The 19346-nt window shown below is 33.4% G+C and overlaps 2 protein-coding genes across 3 annotated transcripts; one reads left to right on the top strand and one right to left on the bottom strand.

The window, feature by feature from the left end:
* Positions 1-158: 158 nt before the first annotated feature.
* On the bottom strand, positions 159-9020 carry LOC133690542 (uncharacterized). Of its 2 annotated transcripts, XM_062110767.1 has the most exons (11): positions 8838-9020; positions 8129-8625; positions 7907-8005; positions 7559-7761; positions 5713-5906; positions 5441-5549; positions 5017-5324; positions 3712-4128; positions 2673-2754; positions 974-2557; positions 159-546 (listed from the first exon to the last, which is right to left on the bottom strand). In XM_062110767.1, the coding sequence occupies exons 2-11, from the start codon at positions 8215-8217 to the stop codon at positions 386-388; spliced, it is 3246 nt and encodes a 1081-aa protein (XP_061966751.1). In that variant the 5' UTR covers positions 8218-8625; positions 8838-9020; the 3' UTR covers positions 159-385. The 2 variants fall into 2 exon arrangements, with proteins under 2 accessions (XP_061966751.1, XP_061966752.1); XM_062110768.1 differs by lacking the exons at positions 7907-8005; positions 8129-8625; positions 8838-9020 and having other exon boundaries at positions 5713-5946; positions 7559-7691.
* Positions 9021-12261: 3241 nt separating this feature from the next.
* On the top strand, positions 12262-15540 carry LOC133690992 (sphingoid long-chain bases kinase 2, mitochondrial). Its single transcript, XM_062111280.1, has 12 exons — positions 12262-12648; positions 12733-12809; positions 12906-12959; positions 13039-13098; positions 13275-13352; positions 13511-13557; positions 13665-13705; positions 13858-13945; positions 14026-14140; positions 14299-14421; positions 14521-14621; positions 14943-15540. Exons 1-12 carry the CDS (start codon positions 12435-12437, stop codon positions 15070-15072), a joined length of 1128 nt encoding a protein of 375 aa, XP_061967264.1. The 5' UTR covers positions 12262-12434; the 3' UTR covers positions 15073-15540.
* The last annotated feature ends 3806 nt before the right edge of the window (positions 15541-19346 follow it).

Genomic DNA, 19346 nt, shown 5'->3' with positions numbered 1-19346 from the left:
GGCTAATTATCCGCGTCTTAGTAGCAGCCTGGAGGCGATCTGATTCTGGTCGTAGAGAATTTTAATTATCCCCGCATGTTACAATTCAAACTTGATTTCTGACCTCAGCCAGGGTTGAGGAGTTTCTTAAAATATATTTTTTATTTGTTTTTTATAAATTTATGTATAAATATATATATGTATTAAAGAAGGGAAGGGGTATTTTTCAAATGTGAAATAAGCAAGCAAAAGTCCCAACTAGATGCCAATTCCCTGTCAACTCCATTAATTACATCCAACCATAGGCAATCCCTTCCGAAGAAGCATATCAAACCCATTCACCATGCCATGTGGATCCAAGCATGAGATCGTTAGTGTATCGCCTCACAACCAGAGTCGAAATCCACTATCTATATCCAAAACCCATGTCTAGCTCGTGACCGTATATTCCTGGACCATTGCCCGGGGTGGCAAATGGGTGAGCTTGCTTGGACTTTGACCTGAGCTCCATCTCGATCAGCCTTTGGAGTGCCTCCGGATGATTGCTTTCACCACCAACATCGATAGCTGCCCATCCATTGAGCAAGAATCAGATGACATGACAACAAATAAACGTATACCTTGAACACATCTACTAAATGCCTAGCAATACACGAGATGCATGCGTAGGAGTTTACATTATATGGAATCTAATTTAAAGACAGATAAATCATGTATAGCCGAGGCCTGTGAGCGTAACTTTTCTGGGACTCCAAATGGGAAACAGACATGCAATCTTATCGTAGTTAAAATTCATCAATTAGAACAACTAGGTAATTTTATCAACATTTGCCACCGGAAAAGAAATGGTATAATAGATGTGTGCAGAGAAAAATCCTTGAACAATATTAGAGTGAGGAACCCACAGAAAAGGAGGGACTTCGTTGTTAAATATAAGGCAATCTGTTTAATTGTTAGAAGGCAGAAAGGAATCAACTAGAAGATGAGTCTATACCTTGAGGTGGAGTTCCAAGGGCACCAAAGTTGGGCTGCCTTTGACCAAAAGGGAAACCCTGCATTGGACCTGGTTCCTGCATAAAACCAGTCACCTGATTGCTGGGATGTGGAGGCAGAGGCGCACCTCTGGGAAATTCACGTTGTAGGTGAGCAGGTGGAAAATTGCCATGCATGTGCATTTGTGGTAACACAGACTTATGTGTGCTAGGATCAAATCCAGTCAGTGTGCGGCTGGGGTGATTGAAAGGGGGGCGGAGCATACTTGCTGGGAATTGATTATTAGGAGCATCGTGATGAATGTTCTCAGGGGCCAATAATTTCATCTGAGCATTCATGTTTGCAGGATGAGAACCTAATGGATGGAACATCGGCCCTGGATGATTCAACTGTGGGGGGTGAAGCTGGGAAGAAGATGACTGGACATGGAGATTATGAAAGTGAGCATCAGGCTCCCTCATATCATAAGGACCACGAAGAAATGGTTGACCTTCTTGACCTACAACAGGTCTTTCTTCCCTGAATCCAGAATTCAGAGCCGCAAGTTTCTCAGCAATATCAACTGATGTTCCTGGAGTCTGTAATAGCTCAGATTTAGCTGAAGTCCTGGCAAGTAGAAAGTTTTGGAGATTCAGAGGGCCACTGACTGCAATCAAGTTATCCTCTTCTGGAAGTCGAATTTCAACAGACCCATCAAAGCCACCAATCTTAGAGCCCAGTTCAGTTCGAAGATGTGATGAATCCACTTCATTTTGAGGATTGAAGCCTAACAAATGCTCTCCAGTTCTATCTGATACAATTTGCTGTCTTTGCTTTGATGCCAAGACACCACTTCTGTGACTTGACAAGCTCAACACAATTTCAGCTGGAGGAAGGAAGCCATCATCTATTACAGGTACGGGTAGCCCATGAAACTCTGAAGCGTTATCATTTGCATGTCCAACAGAGTCCCTTTGACTAGAAACAGGTGCTCCTACTGATTGCAGTTCCTTCATGAAAGCAGTTCCAAAAAGTGTTTCGAGAGTCAAAGCCTTCCCTGGATTGGGAATGTTTTCAGCATCTGCATCTCTCAGCTTGCGAGGTGCATTGCTTGGATTTGCCACTTCAGTATTCTGTAGTCTGTCTGCAACACTGATCTGACTAATCCCTAGATTGGCAGATGGTGCTGCATTATCCAGGCCTGTCCCCTTCTGTAACAACGAAAGAAGGTGCTGGGATGCATGATATTCAGCTTTCTGCTGCTCAATCTTAACATGACCACCACTCCAGCCATGCACAGGTGGCAGCGAAGTTGAACCATTCTCAGTAATTTCTGACAGAATAGACTGTTCAAGGTCTTCACATGTAAGTACAGCTGGAACTACATCTGGTTTATCAGCGTTGGACCTCTTCTCATTATTTTCAACACTGACAGGCTTTAGATTTGATGACAAATGCCTGTCTTCAAGTTCAGAGCTCTGGAAGGGAAAGGTTGGCAGCACGTGATCGGTAGCTTTAACCTGGGATCCACCTTTTTCACCACCAACAATTAGTGAGAGCAAATCATTTGGCCTGCCAGATGGGAGATTGTCGACTGGTTTCTTTTCTGCTTAAGGAAAAAAGGGGGGGTGAAAGAATTAGAATTCAGTGATACAAGTTAAGCTCTAAGAGAGATAGTGGACGGTGGACAACATATATCAATGAATGTGTTGTCCATATACCTTCTTCACTAAACCACTGAGCAAACTTGGAAGATTGACCGGTCTTAGGGCTCCATGTGTCATCTACTTTAACATCATGATGCTGAAATAACAACAAAATATATTTAAAGAGTCTACCAATTCGTGCTTTAAACTTTAACAGAACTTTCTACTTCAAAAAACACCAGTTCCAAGTACAACACAAGGCAACAATTCATTCTCTGGAAAGACAAAACTAGCTGGGTGTGAACCCATGCTGCTCCACTTGAAGAACAAAATTCATTTGAATTAGTGAAGTTCATTCACCCAAGTTGATAGCATTCAACTTCAGTACCTTTTCTATGGGGATAAAAGTGAAAAATATTATTACAGAGCAAAATTAAACAGTTCTTATTTTAGCGACACTGGATATTTTACTTCCACGCAGCAAAAACTTTCCATGAGACTTGTCTGACAGAGTCTTCATTGTAATTTCATTGCATCTTTTCATGTTTCCACCACAATCTTTATTCAACTTCTGTACCTTATGGGGATAAAAATGAAGAATTTCATTGTTGCCAGCAAAATTTCAGGGTTGATCTTATTATGGCAAGGCTGAAATTTACTTCCACACAGCTAAATTTTCATGAGACTTGTGTATAACACGCTCTTCATTGCAACTTCATCATAACCTTTCATGTTACTACTATAAGCTAGGTGAACCACGTAAAATATGATGTATTCTAGATAAACCTTTACAAAATTTATCCAAAACTCCAGTGAACATAAACCCCAGAAACCTGGGAAGATTAATGTTCAGTAATCTATGGTTGAACGAGGGAACAATTATAACTGACACGAGCTTGCATTGACATGTACAACAAATATTTTTTAAGGTGGCTGCGGATTCTGAAATTGAACAAATCATAATTCCATTACAGCCCTTAAAGTTAGCACCACCAAAGGAATAAAGCAAACAAAAATAAAGTGATTATGAATATAAGCATTGAGCGAGAGAGAGAGAGTCTACTGAGAGCCTGAAGATACATACCATAAAAAAAAGAGAGAGAGAAGGGATTACCTCAATGAAACTGGAGGGACCAGTGGAAGCAGTACCATTTAGTGTTAAAGCACTGCCAAAAAGCTTGTCTAGAATTGAGGTTGAATGGGATGAACCAGAGTCACCCACGTTTTTATCCCCTGTGACATCCCCAGCATCAAGATCTATTACTTCACAATTCTCAGAAGCTATAAAGACTTCTGAAAGATTTGAAGTCTTGGAGCCAATTTCTTTACTTGAAACATCAAAAACTGATGCTATATTCAGAATCCTTTCGCTCTTGTTATTAATGGAAACATGAGCAATTGGGCTTCTAGGCTGTTGCAAATTCGAATGCATTCCCTCTGAAGATTGTTTTCCATCTTGATTATCTGAAGTCCAGTCTAAAACACAAGTACCTTTAGCTTGCAAATGGCTTAGCTCAAGTTCATTGCCAGCCTATAGCAATCAACAAAAGGACAGTTAATAAAACGTAATGATTTACTGACAAACAATTAGACACCAACAGGGCAACATAATACCATCACCAACATATGATCACATTTCACTGCCACTAATCTTACTCTTTAACGAATAATGATGTTCTAAGAAATCATCATTCTCATTAATGTTTCTGGAAACATGTGTAAGCACGTGTGAAGCAAGTATTGGCCTAGATACTAAATGGTTTGGGAGCCTGTGAAATCACAGGAAAAGGCAAGGATCTAAAAATAAATTCACCTAAGGATGCCTCAGCTAAAAATTCAATATCTCCCTGCAAGTGATATCTGTGGAGACACTAATTAGTACCAGATACTATTTTGCAAAGTAACTATATAAATATGATCTACACCAGAATCGTGGAGTAAAGAACAAGTAAATGGCAATATATCATATAACAATCAAAAAGCTAAAAAGGGAAAGAGAAGTAAATCAAGCAGCCATTGGCGATGCAAAGGTTTTCAACCACAGCCAGGAGACTTCCTAACAATTCTGACAGGCAGCATAACAATATACTAGCAATGCCAAAGCCTTGTGCTTAATTTGATAAGAGGAAGATGGTGTGACAACAAGACTATTACACACAGATTAAAAATGCTAGTTCCATATGATAGGCACTTGCATGATTGTGGTATGTTAGATAATCTCCCAAGCATTGCTTAAGAGGCATGAATGTAAAATGTTGCTCTGTTAAGAGAACATTGTAAAACTTACTCCCCATGTAGTGGGAAGAGCCTGAGGACTCCTTGTCAAAAATAATATTGAGAAAAAGATATAAATGAAGAGCATCCTGACCAGCCAAGTTTTCAATGCACATATATTTGATGAAAAATATAAGAGAATCACCTCTGAAGGAAGAGGATTGGTTAAAGATTTTGTCCCCGTACTCTTCTCTGCTATCATGCTTGAAAATCCTGGAGGCACAAGAGGTCTAGGTACAGGAGCTTGTGAGGAATGGAGAGGCTTATCAAGCTCGTTGGTTGGCATAGGTTGTATCACAGTCTTGTTCAATTCATTGGTTCTATTCAGAAATCTTTTATCATCTTTTGAATCCTCTAGTAACTCGGTAAAATCAAACTTATCTTTAGACTTTTCTGGTTTCTGGTTTTCTTGGAAAGCTTTATGTTGTTCTTTCCTCATTGATTCAAAAGAAGCTGAAAGGACATGATATGTTAAACTTGCATTCATTTAAGGAAACCTATCACTGGACTAGAAGCAAAGTAGAATTGCTTGCTCTTCCATATAAATCCTATAGAAACAGAGACATTACCTCTTCTCTTTCTTTCCTCCTCTGCTCTGTCCTCGCTTGTGGATTCAGATGAACCAAATGTTTCATCATTAAGTGAATCATTAGTCTGCCTATGCAAATGAGGCCCTGCCTGAAATGTTACACAGAAGAGTTATACAAACTTCAAGAGGAGAATTGCTAGAAAAAGACTAAAGTACTTAATAAAAGCCATACATACCACCAAACCCAGACCCAGTTAGGCATTAAATGGCTGACAGTATAATACAAACAGAACAAAAAAGAACAGGTTTCACCTTATAAGGGCGAGGCGGTTGATATGGCTCATTATTCCTATTGAGCTGGAATTGATCGTTAGATCGAGACTTAGGAGCTGATGGCCCTGCAGCATATGCAGATGGTCTAGGAAAAGAACCACTTCCAAGAAGTCCATCATGCTCAGGTACTTGCCAAGGTCGCCGAGATTGGTTAATGTAACGCCTTCCAGAATCTAGACATATACACATCCTTCATCCATTCAATAACTGTGGCTGGATTTGTAATTTAAATATTTGCATTACAGACCAACAGTCCATTGAAATCTCACAGGCAGCATATATTAAAAAATAGCCACAGAAATTTAGTAAATAACTGCAGTAATAGACACATTGAGAATATTTATGTTTCTCCCGAGAGCATACAAGATGCATGTATAATATGAGAAGCCAAAAGAATCAAAGTCATTGGTGACGCATGACAAACACAAACATGATACATGTTCATAGGTCTGCTCTTTTTGTTCCAGAAGTAGGGCATGAGGGAAAAAGAAAAAAGAAAATGCTGAGTTAAATGAGGGGGGAAATCCCATTCACCTGTCTAATGACGACAGAGTGATTACATGTGAACTACAAACTACATCCTATTTCCTGCTGCCAAGCTTCGGAGGAAGTTTGAACCAAATCAATCAGCCCTAAACTTCTCAAACTTAAGTCTGTCAGCATTTCATAGCCACATCATCCATGATAGGAGAATTTGGAATAGCTTGGAATTGGTATTTATCATTCTGCTAACTACTACTAATTTCCTAGAGTTCCAAAAACAATCACATTCCCTGAAAATCCCAAAAGAGTAGAGATATTTATGAACCCACATTTCCTGCATGGTGTGTGCTAAAAATTAACTGTAAGCAACTAAGTTCTTCAAATTCCATAAGCAGGTTAAACCATGATACAATAAGCCAACTTGCATCAAAATAATTGCCAACCTTAAGGTTTGAACAAACTCATTCAAATATACAAAGCAGAGGCCAGAGAAGTTTTACATTTTCCCAGCATTAAAGATCATCTCAATAGATTGTTCCTTTGGAACAAATCACAAGTTTTTTTGCAGGGAAAATGCATCAATTTATTCAAAAATCTCTAACCACTTTTCAAAAGCCTGTGATTCAGAGTCTTATACTATTCTGGTCCTAACAGGTTGGTTTAATCATCTTCTTGTTTCTTAATAAACAGAGAGGAAAGGAGGATTATCTGTGTGGCATAATAGTTACTTACTAACAAAAAACTAACTAGAATTTTAAATGACAATTAGAGGGTACTCAAGTTATGTAGGTCTACACAAAACACGAGTTTGATTCTCTTGGCTGTCAGCAGTGAACAATTCCACATTTGGGCTACATCCACAGACATGAGCCTGAGATTTCTATCGAACATGCAGGAGGAAGGGTTTCTCAATAACAATTAAAGCTCAAGCACTGCACTAGTGGTTGTTGGAAGAGCCATTTGAACGATATCATATTTTGAAATGGTATGCCACCTAACAAACTCAATCTTGCCAAATATGAAGTAATTGATCAACAGCTCGGTACTAATAAATGGCTTAAATTACAAAATGCTCAAGGTATTACTTTCAGATGTAACACATGATGATAGTAGAGCACTAATTTTATAAATCCTAGTCCATCCAGCTAACAAGGAAAGGGAATTCTTTCCCACAGTAACTGGATGTTCACCATGTAGCTCCTCATAACAGAAGTAAAGATAACCATAGCATTGGTACTGACATTTTTAACATAACTGTTTAATTATTACCAGGACCCAAAAATGCAAGCTGGGGCACATTATGGAACAATCACCAGGACAGCAAATTTACATCAATTCTTACCTGAATCCCATTCAGATTGAGAGTCACTGTCTCGATCACTCCTTCCAGAGGAACGACTATCCCACCTTCCATGAATACCTCGAAAAAAATTACTTGAGTCCCCTCTAGTGGGTGGGGATGAACTATTATCATTACATCTAGAACTTTGTGATGATGAACTGACAGGAATTCTATATCGGTCCTGTGAAGTGTCCTCAAATTCACTAGCACGGAAGAAAATGGGAATTAGTTTCACAGCAACACATGAAGAAAGCAGTAGCAGTATTGACTACAACAGACACCATTTCATTCAAATTTGTAAGAGATAAAGGTTCTGCAAACAAGAAATAACCATGTAACCTGCGATACCTTAGAGATGGTTCATCAAACCCGCTTGGTAATTTTTTGCAAACATCCAATTCACTCAAGGATAGTAGAAATTTTCTTGTATATGAAATTTTTAGCTTCCTGTATCATTCAAACAGCCAATATCACTTATTAAAATCCCACCAGAAACAAAATGAGCAATACCAAAAAAAAATAATCAAATCAACCATGAAAATCGTGTACATGGGAAAGAAATGTCATTACTTTTGTGGTTCGTTGCTTGTTTCCAAGTACTGATTCGATCCAAGTTCATCTTCACTTGGTAAACTCATTCTGCTAAAGCTTAGGTACATCGACAACCAAACACAATTTTATCACTCCTGTTCTCTATCCACTAATCACTACAAGTAAGCTCAAATTTACAAAATCCCGCATCAGCTAAACCATGCTCATATTTCCAATCACCATCTCTCCGTTTTCAATAACTGTATATGTTCAAAACTATTCCTCGATATAACCCAGACAAGTTCACTAACAAAAATTTGCTAATTCAGTGCCAGGAATTCGTCAGTGATCGCTAATCCAGCGCATGTCCAGTCAGATTCAACACACCCAAGTTAGTACCAACCAAGAAATGGTCAAATATAAGCTAACACCAAGCTGAAACCATTAACTGATCCAGCTCCATCCACGATAAAATTCATTGAGATATATGGACAAAATCTTACTCAGCCCAACAATGAAGCTTGAATTTCACATATCTGCAAAATATCACTAATCGTTCATTCTTTCTTTGTTTTTAAAACCGGAGTTTAAAATACCGAGCCCTAAGATATCTAAACAGCGCTTGATTGTAAAAAAATTCTTAAGATAAAGAAGTTGGATATTAGATCGAATTAGACAAATTCTAAATCCTGAGGTTTCATTTGTGCTAACCTCCAGAGACTAGGGTTTTTGTTCAGAAAGGAGCTACCTGGATCCAAGGAGAAGCAGAGAGGGAGGGAGAGCGCGCGAGAGAGATTGTGAAAATTAGGGTTTCAAGCTCCGATATTTTCCATTTGAGCGGAGCGACTGGTACTATTTCTTTTCTTCAATTTTTCTTAGAGAGAGAAATTGGGTGTGGCAAGTGGCAGCAAGTCGCAGAAACGAGCTTATTCGCATTTTACAAGCTACGTCAGCGATTAAGGAAATATTTAATATTTAATAAAATAAAACTATACTATATAACGCAGGTGTTTGTTGAATTATCATAAGCCTCCAGCTTCGAAAATTTCAATTTAGTTTGATTTTTTTATGTAAAAAAAAAATTCAGTCAAATCATATGTGTGTATTATCAAGCCGGAAAAAAAATCAGTTTAAACACATCAGTTTTGGTTGGGTTCAATTTAATTTTTCACATGAAAGATCTATGATTTTTTCAGAGGGTTTTGGAATTATTATTTTTTTGTTTGACCAATTTATTTGGACTTTTAAGTTGTGTTAAAATTGATTTTTATAAGATTTTATACCCAAATTCATATTTTCATCCAAAAACAATAGAAGTTTCAAGCATCACTCCCCAAATTAAGAAATTTTAAAAAAAAAAAAAGAAATCAGTAATTTCTTGGTAATTTTTTTAAAAGATTTGATAGTTATCGTAAATGAAGTTTCCAAGTATTTTATATAAATTGTTACTGCACATTCTATTTTAGAATGAAGATAAACTTCAATTACTTTTACTCAATGTTAAAAGTTTGAGTTTTTTTAAGGTTACTGGAAGCTTATATGATTATTAATTTTAAAACCCATAAAATTAGTTGAATACTTATAAGTTAATTCAAACAACCATGTTAATAATAATAAAAATAAATAAATTTCAATTAGGAGCTTTTTGTTGCAACTTAATTTCGAATTCTTGAGCTGGAGATCCTACAACCTTATATTGAGTGTTTTGAATTCAACTAGATATTTCTTAGTTATTGGGTGTTAAATGCATAATTATAAAAATAATAAAGCTGAATGGAAAATAAAAATAATCATGGGTCCCATTTTAAAACTATTTCTTTCAAATCTTAAGTTTTTAATCATATTTACTGGATATTGTTGCCCTGGTGTAAATAGCTAATATACCAAAACATTTTGAAATTTTGAAAACATTTAAACCACAGGGATCAAAATAAAACATCTCCAAACTTATAGGAGTGAAAACAATTTTACCCCTTTTTTTCAACTTTATTGTTGTTTCCATTTAAATTAGGGGTGATCATTTTCATTTTGATCTGGTTTTTACATATAAAAACAACTAAACTGAAATTTTAGAAAATGAAAAAATAAAACCAAAACCGGTTCCAACCGACCGGTTTCAGTTTGGTTCAATTCAATTACTTTATATTAAAAATCAAAACTCAATCGACCGATTTTGATTCTATTCAGTTTGGTTTGGATTGATCATCTTATATTAAAAACCAAAATTTATATTTTTTTTTAGTTTTTTTTACTTTCTGATGGGTTTCGGTTTAGTTTAATTTTTTCAGTTCAATTTAGTTTATTTTTAACTAAATTGGTTCGGTTCGGCTAAAATTTTTTAGTGTCAGGTTTATGAAATTAAAATCGAACTGGACCAAATATTTTTTAAAATATTTTAATTAGTTTAATTGTTTTTTTTTATCATTCAATTTTTTTATTTTCTTTTTAGTTTTTCTAGTTTATTGATTTTTGTATTCATTTTTTATTTTAAATGGCGCGTGGAAAATAATTAAGAGTATGTTTGGTATTGCGGTAACTGTTGTGGTTGTGGTTTGAAAAAAGTTGTTTTATAAAAAGTATTTTTAGTTGATGTTGGTTTGAAAAAATAGGTGTTTGGTTAAAACTGTGGTTGAAATTGAGGTTAAAGAAAAAGTAGTTTAATGTGCTTGGTTAAAATAATACTTTTCAAATTGACATTATAAAAATAATATATATATATATATATATATATATATATATATATATATTGATGGTTTTTAATTTAAATATTATAGATTTAACTACTGTTATTACATTATGAAATAAATAATATTGATATCAAATATTTTTTTATTATTCCATTAAACTATATGCAATTTCATCACGTACGAAATATATCCAATAAGGACTATATTTTCCATGGTTTCTTAAGTGCGCAACAACAAAAACTGAATTTTTTGTTATGTCATCAAACGATCTCCTTCTAATTTTTTGAATAAAACACAATTACAAATAAAAATAAAAACTGAAATTTTTTAACTGGGTCGGACCCGACAAGAACATAATTGGGCTTGCGATCAAATTCTGTAAATGTTACGTCATCAATTGATCTCCCTTCTAATTTATGTAGTGTTACTAAATAATATTAAACACTAGTTTTTCGAGTAAAATATAATTTTTTTTAATATAAATAATTATTCACCTAGCACTGTTCACGTGAACAGTGCTAAGGTGACTTATATTTAGTTGGACACCCAGGTGAATATGATTCACATGGGTGCAGACGTGAGAAGCAGCTCTCAACTGCTTCTCACGAAACGGTGTTTCACCAAAATATACATGGATCCCATATAAAAAACAGGTGAGTTTTTATGTTACCAAACGTAATGTTTACGCGGCAAGTTTTAAAAGCAGAAGTTACTGCATAAACAAACACCTTCTAAATAGTGTTTTTTATTTTTTATTTTTTGTGGTAGTGTGAATGACAGGATCACTGCACAGGGCTCCGTTCATGGAAATCTCCTTTTCACGAGTGTGACAGGATCACTGCAATGTTGAACCGGCCGAGCAGCAAGATTAGAGGCTTCAAACCTATTTTTTCGCCAGTAAACTACAATCTGAAGAGGAGACGGAAAAAAATAAAAAAGGAGTTGTCACTTGTCAATACTGGTGAGTAATCAGTTCATACAACTAGAAAATCAGGTACGGTTACAGCTGTTTTGATAATAATTATTTTTTAAAATATTTTTTTATTTAAAAAATAATAAAAATATATATTTTTTAAAAAATTATTTTTAATATCACGTTAATTATTTATAATAATAAATATATTAAAACACAGTTAACTTCCCTTCCAACCTTAAGTTTTGTTAATTTTTAGGTTAGTTTTTTTTAAAAATAATTTGTTTAAAAATGTGATAATAATTGTTTTTTTAAATATTTTTTATATTTAAAAATATATTAAAATAAATTTTTAATATTAATATAATAAAATATTATATATATATATAAATTAATTTAAAATAAAATAAAAATTGAATTTCTTCAGATGCAAGGTAATACGGGGTTGCCGAACAGGTGCCCATAAATCCTAACATTGCTGTGAAACTTAATTAACATCAACTGTTCATTGTTAATAACGACTCCTCCCTCTCTCTCTATCTCTCCGCGTCACTAATAACTAATAAGCCACTCCTTCTGTCGCCATTTGCATAAGCAGCAGCTCTCAAAAACAATAATCAATAAGGGTGCTGTGGCACTGTGCCGTGCATTGCTTTGCTTTAATTATTAACCCTTGGTTAATTAAAGCTGGGAGGAGATTAATATAAAGTGGCGTTATAAGTTAAAAGCGGTAAATGAAGAAAGAATGGCGTGTTGCTATCAGGTTTCCTTGGGAGGAGGAATAGTGGCTGTGGCCGCATCTTCGTTTCCCGTTAATTCAAAATTAAAACCGTTTCCTGCTCTCAAAGCAGAGCTTCCCAAACCTATGGCTTCTGATCTCTCTCCTGACCGTTCGATCTTCCACGATGCCTCCTCCTCTTCTCCCCGCCGCGACCTCGTTTTCATCGTTAATCCCCGAGGTTTTTCTCTCTTTCTCTCTTGCATTTCCTGTTTGTTTCTTGAGAAAATTCAGATAAAAAAACAACACCTATTATTCGGAGCAGGGGCTAATGGGAGGACAGGCAAGGATTGGAAGAAACTGCTGCCTTATCTCCGGTCTCGCCTCGATAAAAATTGTAACGTGAGAGCCCATTTTCGTTGATTTTAATGCCAATTCCACTTTCGAATTAAATAGTGCTGATTTTGTTTTGTGTTTTTTTATTTAAATTATCGGCAGATATGTGAATCTCTGACTTCAGGTCCATATCATGCAATTGACATTACAAGGGAGGTATAAATTGAGACTGAACTGGTTTAGGGTTTTCACTAAATAAGAGAGATTGAATTATATCAAATCTAATTGGTTGCAGGCAATAAGGGAGGGTGCTGATGCTGTGGTTGCTGTTGGAGGTGATGGTACTCTTCACGAGGTCAGACCTGGCTTTTCATCTGATTAGATTAACAAATACAGAAAATCAACTTATAATTTTTGCTCTCTAATTTAGGTATTAAAATTGTCTATACAAAGCATATATGATAATAATCAAATAGGCCATTTTTGTTGGTCAATGTTTGTCTCTCATCAACCGTGGCTTCAAATAAGCAGGTTGTTAATGGATTCTTTTGGGCTGGGAAACCTGTCGCCAATCACAATAGAGAGGCTACACGTTCAACTGCTCTAGGTGTAAGTGTTGCCATTCGGTTCTTGTATTTGTTCATTTCCTGTTATGTGATAATGTTTGATTTCATGTTTACTTTTAGCATCACTGCAAAGCTAAGTTTCCAATTCCATGGTGTGGATTTCTCAAGGTTAGATATAATTATGTTTTTATCTTTCTACAGCTCATACCCTTAGGGACTGGGTCTGACTTTGCTAGAACATTGGGCTGGTTAGTTGGTTCTACTTCAATCTGGATTAATCTGGTATGAGTTATTTATGAGATAATATTTGCTCCTGATCATGACAGATGTGTTTATCATCACTTGCTTTTGTTAGGAAAAATGATCCTCGTGAAGCCATTGATCGAATTGCTGAAGGTACTTAATCTTTTATTTTCTCCATGCATCGAGTTTGTTTTGGTCAACCAGCAGAAGAGGTTTCACTCTCAGAGAATTTTTATGATCTAGTCATTATTCTATTTATGTTTTTCTTCTTTGTGTATAAAAACCCTGCTGGAGCTGTTCTGCAGGGCTGAGATCACCAGTGGATGTTGGTGTAATTACTGGAGAAAGTGAAGAAGAATCTCATTACTTCATAAATGTTGCTGATATTCATCTGTAAGTTTAACTTGGAAGTTTTGCAGTTCTCTCAGTAAATGCGTGTGGCAGTATTAAAAAAGTTGCTCTGTGATTTACAGGAGTGCCAAGGCTGGTTACTTTGCATCACGATACAAGAGATTCGGAAACCTATGCTATGTTATAGGTGCTCTGCAAGCTTTTATGGGGCATAAAAACCAAGACCTTAGAATCAAGGCGAGTCTAGTCGAAAAGAATTCAGAAAAATGTCTTGTGCTGTGCACTTTTCTTATATCCATACCATTGTGAAATCATATGCTTCTTATGATGTGCACTTTCCTTTAAGAGTGCCAATTGTCCTTTTGTCCTAACTCCACAGAATCTTGTGTATATAGGTCAATGAAGGTGAGTGGGAAACATGTTCTCTAGTGACAGCTCTTTGTATTGGAAATGCCAAGTACTTTGGCGGTGGCATGAAAATTACTCCAAATGCTGACCCTTCCAGTGGAAACTTTGAGGTGGAGTACATTATTAATTCACTGAAAGTACTTCTGTAGCATAACATAAATCAAGCATTTTGCATTATCTTTTAATTTTGGCTGTATTCTATTTTGCAGGTTGTGATTCTGCAGGACTTTAAGTGGTATGACTTCATTCTGAAGCTACATAGACTGTACAATGGGACACATTTATCAGTGAAGAATGTATCTTCAAGAAGGTAGGTCCCTCCTGTAAATGAAACTGTTTTTCATGATTATTCAATGTTGGTGTTTTGCCATTTTTGGTGGAGCCATTCTATTCAAACTATCAAGTATTCAACTAATAAAGCCGAGGAAAAGGTTCATCATGCAATCTGATATTAATTCTTCATTGGCTTAATCATATTTTTTCAGCAATTTTTAATAAAAGTGGTTCTATCCTTTCGGGCTGGGGTAAACAGCAGCCAGTTCTGTTCAGTTCAGTTTGATCATAGTGCAGATGAGTTTCAAATCAGTAGGAAGTGTTTAATTACTATTTATACTCTTCTCAAATCTTGCAGTGTATTTTCTATTGAAGTGGAGGACATTTCTGGCAGTGGAAGCATTTATGTTCAGTCTGATGGGGAACATTTAGGGTTTCTTCCCAGAAAGTTTTGTATTTTGCCTTCTGCCATTCAGATGATATGCTGACATGAATCCACAAGAACAATTCAATTAGTAACATGAGCTTGTGCATTCGATTTCTTCAAGCTGATGCATCTTATTCACATTCTTCGGATGGAAAAATAGCAGCAGGGGACAACGTAGAAAGGAGAGGCGCCCATGAGTTTGCCCCAGCAGTGATGAAGTACTTAACATTAATAGAGCCGGTGACATTTTGATGGTGTGGGATAATTTCTTGCGGCATTTTTAGTCGCGCGAACCGTCAGTTTGAGGTTTTTGACAGTTGGAGGCTCTGTTTTCACTTGTTATCGAGATACGAGTCCGGATAATGCCACTGAGTTCATGAGAGGCTGCAATGGAACTTTGTTTTTTTAGACCGGTATTAAAAGATTTCAGGTTTTATGAACATCGGTTTTAGAATTTCCTTTTTGTAGTTATTGTTATTGTTATTATTATTATTTTATTAATATACTAAAAAGAAATGGTATTTTACCATTGAAATAGCACAATTGAAAAAAAATTCAAATTTTTACTGTAATGGTGATAAATTTATAATGTTTTTTTTAGAAAATAAATCTTTTTTATATTTTTTTATACTTTATATTTTTATCATTTTACACTTGTTAATTTATCATTATTTTTTGTAATATTTTTTTAGTTTTTCTAAAAAATATTATACAAAGATCAAGAAAATGATGTTTCGATGTAGTAATTGCAACATTGTCATATTTTTTTACTATAAGATATTAAATGTTTTTATTAATGCACATTGTATTCACTATATTTTAGTATATGTAAGTATTAATATTTTAAATTTTTATTTTTATTTTTATTTGTTGTAAAAAAATACGTTAATAATATGTTCATATATTAATTCATTTATGTTAGAAAAATAATTATTTGACTTGCAGTTATGCGAGTTGAATATGAAAGTTAATATTTTTTTTGTATGGAGGGTTCTTGATTTATTTAATTAAATATATGTATAAGTTTTTTTTATTTATAATTAGAATTGTTTTTGTAAAAAAACACATTTGAAATGCTTGCATGTTTTTTCTGCTAAAAAAATTATTTGATATGCGGTAAAGCATGGGTCAAATATCTAGTTATGTCTAACAAGGATTTGATGTGAATTGAAGTTACAAATTTCATACAAATCAACTTTCATCCTGCTAGTACCCAAAATGTATTTTTGTAAAACTAATTTTTAATTGAAAATATTTTAAAATATTTTTTTATATTTTTAATTTTAGCACATTAAAATTATTTAAAAAACATCTAAAATATATTTATTTTATTTTATTTCAAGTGAAAAACAATTTGAAAATAATGTTGAACTATAGCCAAACGGAGCTGAAATTTAATTTATTTTTCATTTATTTTTCTTCTTTTCAGTGGTTGAAATGACACATGTTTAAGTATTTTATGTTTATAATTAATAAAACACCAAACGGAGTGGCTAGATTACTATAGCCACACCCTTATTTTGTTTTTTAAGTTGTTTTTTTAATTTTACCATTCATTAAATTAATTTTATGTATTTATTTAATTTCATCATTTAATGTTAAATTGTTTTAAGAATTATGATTCATAATTTTTATTTTATTTTTTTGTTGGGTTATATATTAGTTTCGTGATATTTTTTTTCTCATTCCAACCTTAAACATTAAATATATTAGAAATGGAGCATTGTATTTTTTTTCAATTTTCTTTTTATGTATTTATCTTGATCTCTTAACACAAATTGCGGGTTTAATAGGTTATCCTTAGTTGACTAAAGTAATTTTATTTGCTACTTTGGTAATTGATTTTTATATATATATAAAACTACACTAAGCACCCTAAAATTTAATCATTTTTTCTTCACTTTGCAATCAATTTTTTAAATATTACATTTTTCATCATGCATTTTGATGGTGAATAAAACTTTACGTCCTCATGAGTTGACGCTATAAAAAAAATCAATAAAAAATATATATCTATTTATAGATGTGTCATTATATTTGTAATAAATATTAAAAAAACCTCTTAAGATTAAAAATAAAATGCCACTAGAGCTATTGTAATATGATCATCATCATAACCATCATCATAATCCATTTAAGCTCCAATATCATCATAAACATCATTATCAATACCCATTTTAAAACCATATTAGAACAACTACTAAACATCTAACAATGCCACCATCAACACTTGTCTCAAAACCTATTTCATTCTTATCGGGGCTAAAATCATTAAAATACAATATTACCTTTTCAATCTCAAGATCATGGGTAACAAAATTTTTGGTTCCAGATGGTTTGCTATTTTTAAAATCACCTAAATAATACATCGATATTTCTGTCATTACATGGTTGACAGTTAAATTGGCATCAACATATAGATGCACCTTTCTATTCATCTACATGCATATTTAATACATTTAAGGTCAAATCATCATCATATATTTTATTGCATTTATCATCCCTTATGCAAAATTCGAGCAATTCCATTAAAGACTTTCTTGCATATGAATAACATGTCCATGTAAAATATATATTCAAAGCTCTGGTGTTTGTGATGAACTCCTATGACGTGCGAATACATCTGGCCTTTTATTTTTTGCATGGGATGTACAAGTTATAGAATGGTTACACATTAATTCTACAATAATCACACGTGAATTAAACAATAATTTAAAAAATCAGGATTATGTGAACGGTAACCCTGATTTTTAATTGGGTTTTTTTTTCATATATATAAGTACATATTGTAGCTTTTCCACTATGAAGTATTCAGGAGCATGAAAATTATCAATTGCACGTAAAAAATAAGTAAAATCTAAATTTTACAAGGAGTCGTACCTTCAGGATTCTCATTTTTTTATTTTTGACTACTGATAATATTAATTTTTTGTTAAATCAAGAAAACAAAACCTATATTCTAATGATTTAACAAAAACAAAATGCACTGACAGTTTTCAAAATCTTGTTTGTTAAAAACAGTTTGAACATACCTTTTGTTATTGAATTTCTTGAAGAAATCGATGCCAACAACAAGGAGAGTTTATAGGAGAGGAGAGAATGTTAAAAGAAAGTGAATTTTTCTTTAATTTTGTTTTCAAAGATCGATTTGTGCTCAAGTTTTTTTTATTGTGTATTTCAAATAGAGATAGAGAGAGAAAAGGGAGAGAAGCTGAACACAAGGAGAAAGAATGAGATGTGTGATTATGGTTAAGTAGAATGCTTTAATATATACGGGAGCATTAGTGTCATTTGGTTTTTTTTTTTTTTTTGAAAATCGGTTATGACCAAGGATGGAAAGTTTAATATTAAAAAAATTAATTGGAGAGTAAAAAAAAAAACAACCAAATCTTAGGTTCCTCAACGTAATTTTTTCTTTTAATATTATTCTTAAATATTGAATTGATTAAAAATTAAGTTTTATAATTTTTTTATTTATTTTTTATGAGATTATTATTTCAATCTCATAACTCATGTTAACTTTATTTATTTTTTGGGTTTTTTTAATTTAATATTTTTTAATTAGACTTCATAATTATTATTTTTTAATTTGCTTTATATAATGTTACTCTAATATTATGATTCAGGTCATAGTTTTGGTAAATTGACTCAATTAATTTTTTTATTTTAATTTTACCTTTCCAACAACTCAATAGTTTTCTTTTTATTAATTGTATATTTCAATAATAGGTTATTTTGGTATTGAGCTTCATTTTTTTTAATTTGCATTTTGTGCAACTATCCTGGTTTTATGGATTTTATTTTTTGTTTTTTTAATTTCAATTTTCAACATTGAATATGTTGGAAATGGAGCTTTGTAGTTTTTTCTATTTGTTTTTTATAAAGTCATTTATGTCTCATGATCCAAATTGCAGGTTTAACATATTAGCTCGAGTTATCTTGGGTTGTTTTTTTAACTGATTTTTTTATTTTATCTTTCAATACTGAATTAGTTGGAAATTGAACTTTATATTCCAACATGTTTTATACGAGGATATATTAATCTCATGACATGAATAATAATTTTAGCATGTTAACACATGTTAACTTTAACGGTTTTTTTTTTAATTTAATGTTAGATTGAGCCTTCCTAATCTATTTTTGATTTGTTTATAATTATAATTTTTTTATTAAAAAACATGGATATATTTTTACAAAAAAAAAAAAATCAAATTCGTAACGCAATACCGGTCAATGATCTCGTGCAATCGAATTAAAGTGGCTTGGCTGAGATAAACGGATAGCTTTTACGTTTTAACAGTTTGTCGTCAAACAAAATTTCAAGCACTCATCTGT

This window comes from Populus nigra, chromosome 4 (assembly GCF_951802175.1).
Source record: "Populus nigra chromosome 4, ddPopNigr1.1, whole genome shotgun sequence".
Classification (NCBI taxonomy): domain Eukaryota; kingdom Viridiplantae; phylum Streptophyta; class Magnoliopsida; order Malpighiales; family Salicaceae; genus Populus; species Populus nigra.
This window is presented reverse-complemented; position numbering and strand designations above follow the sequence as displayed.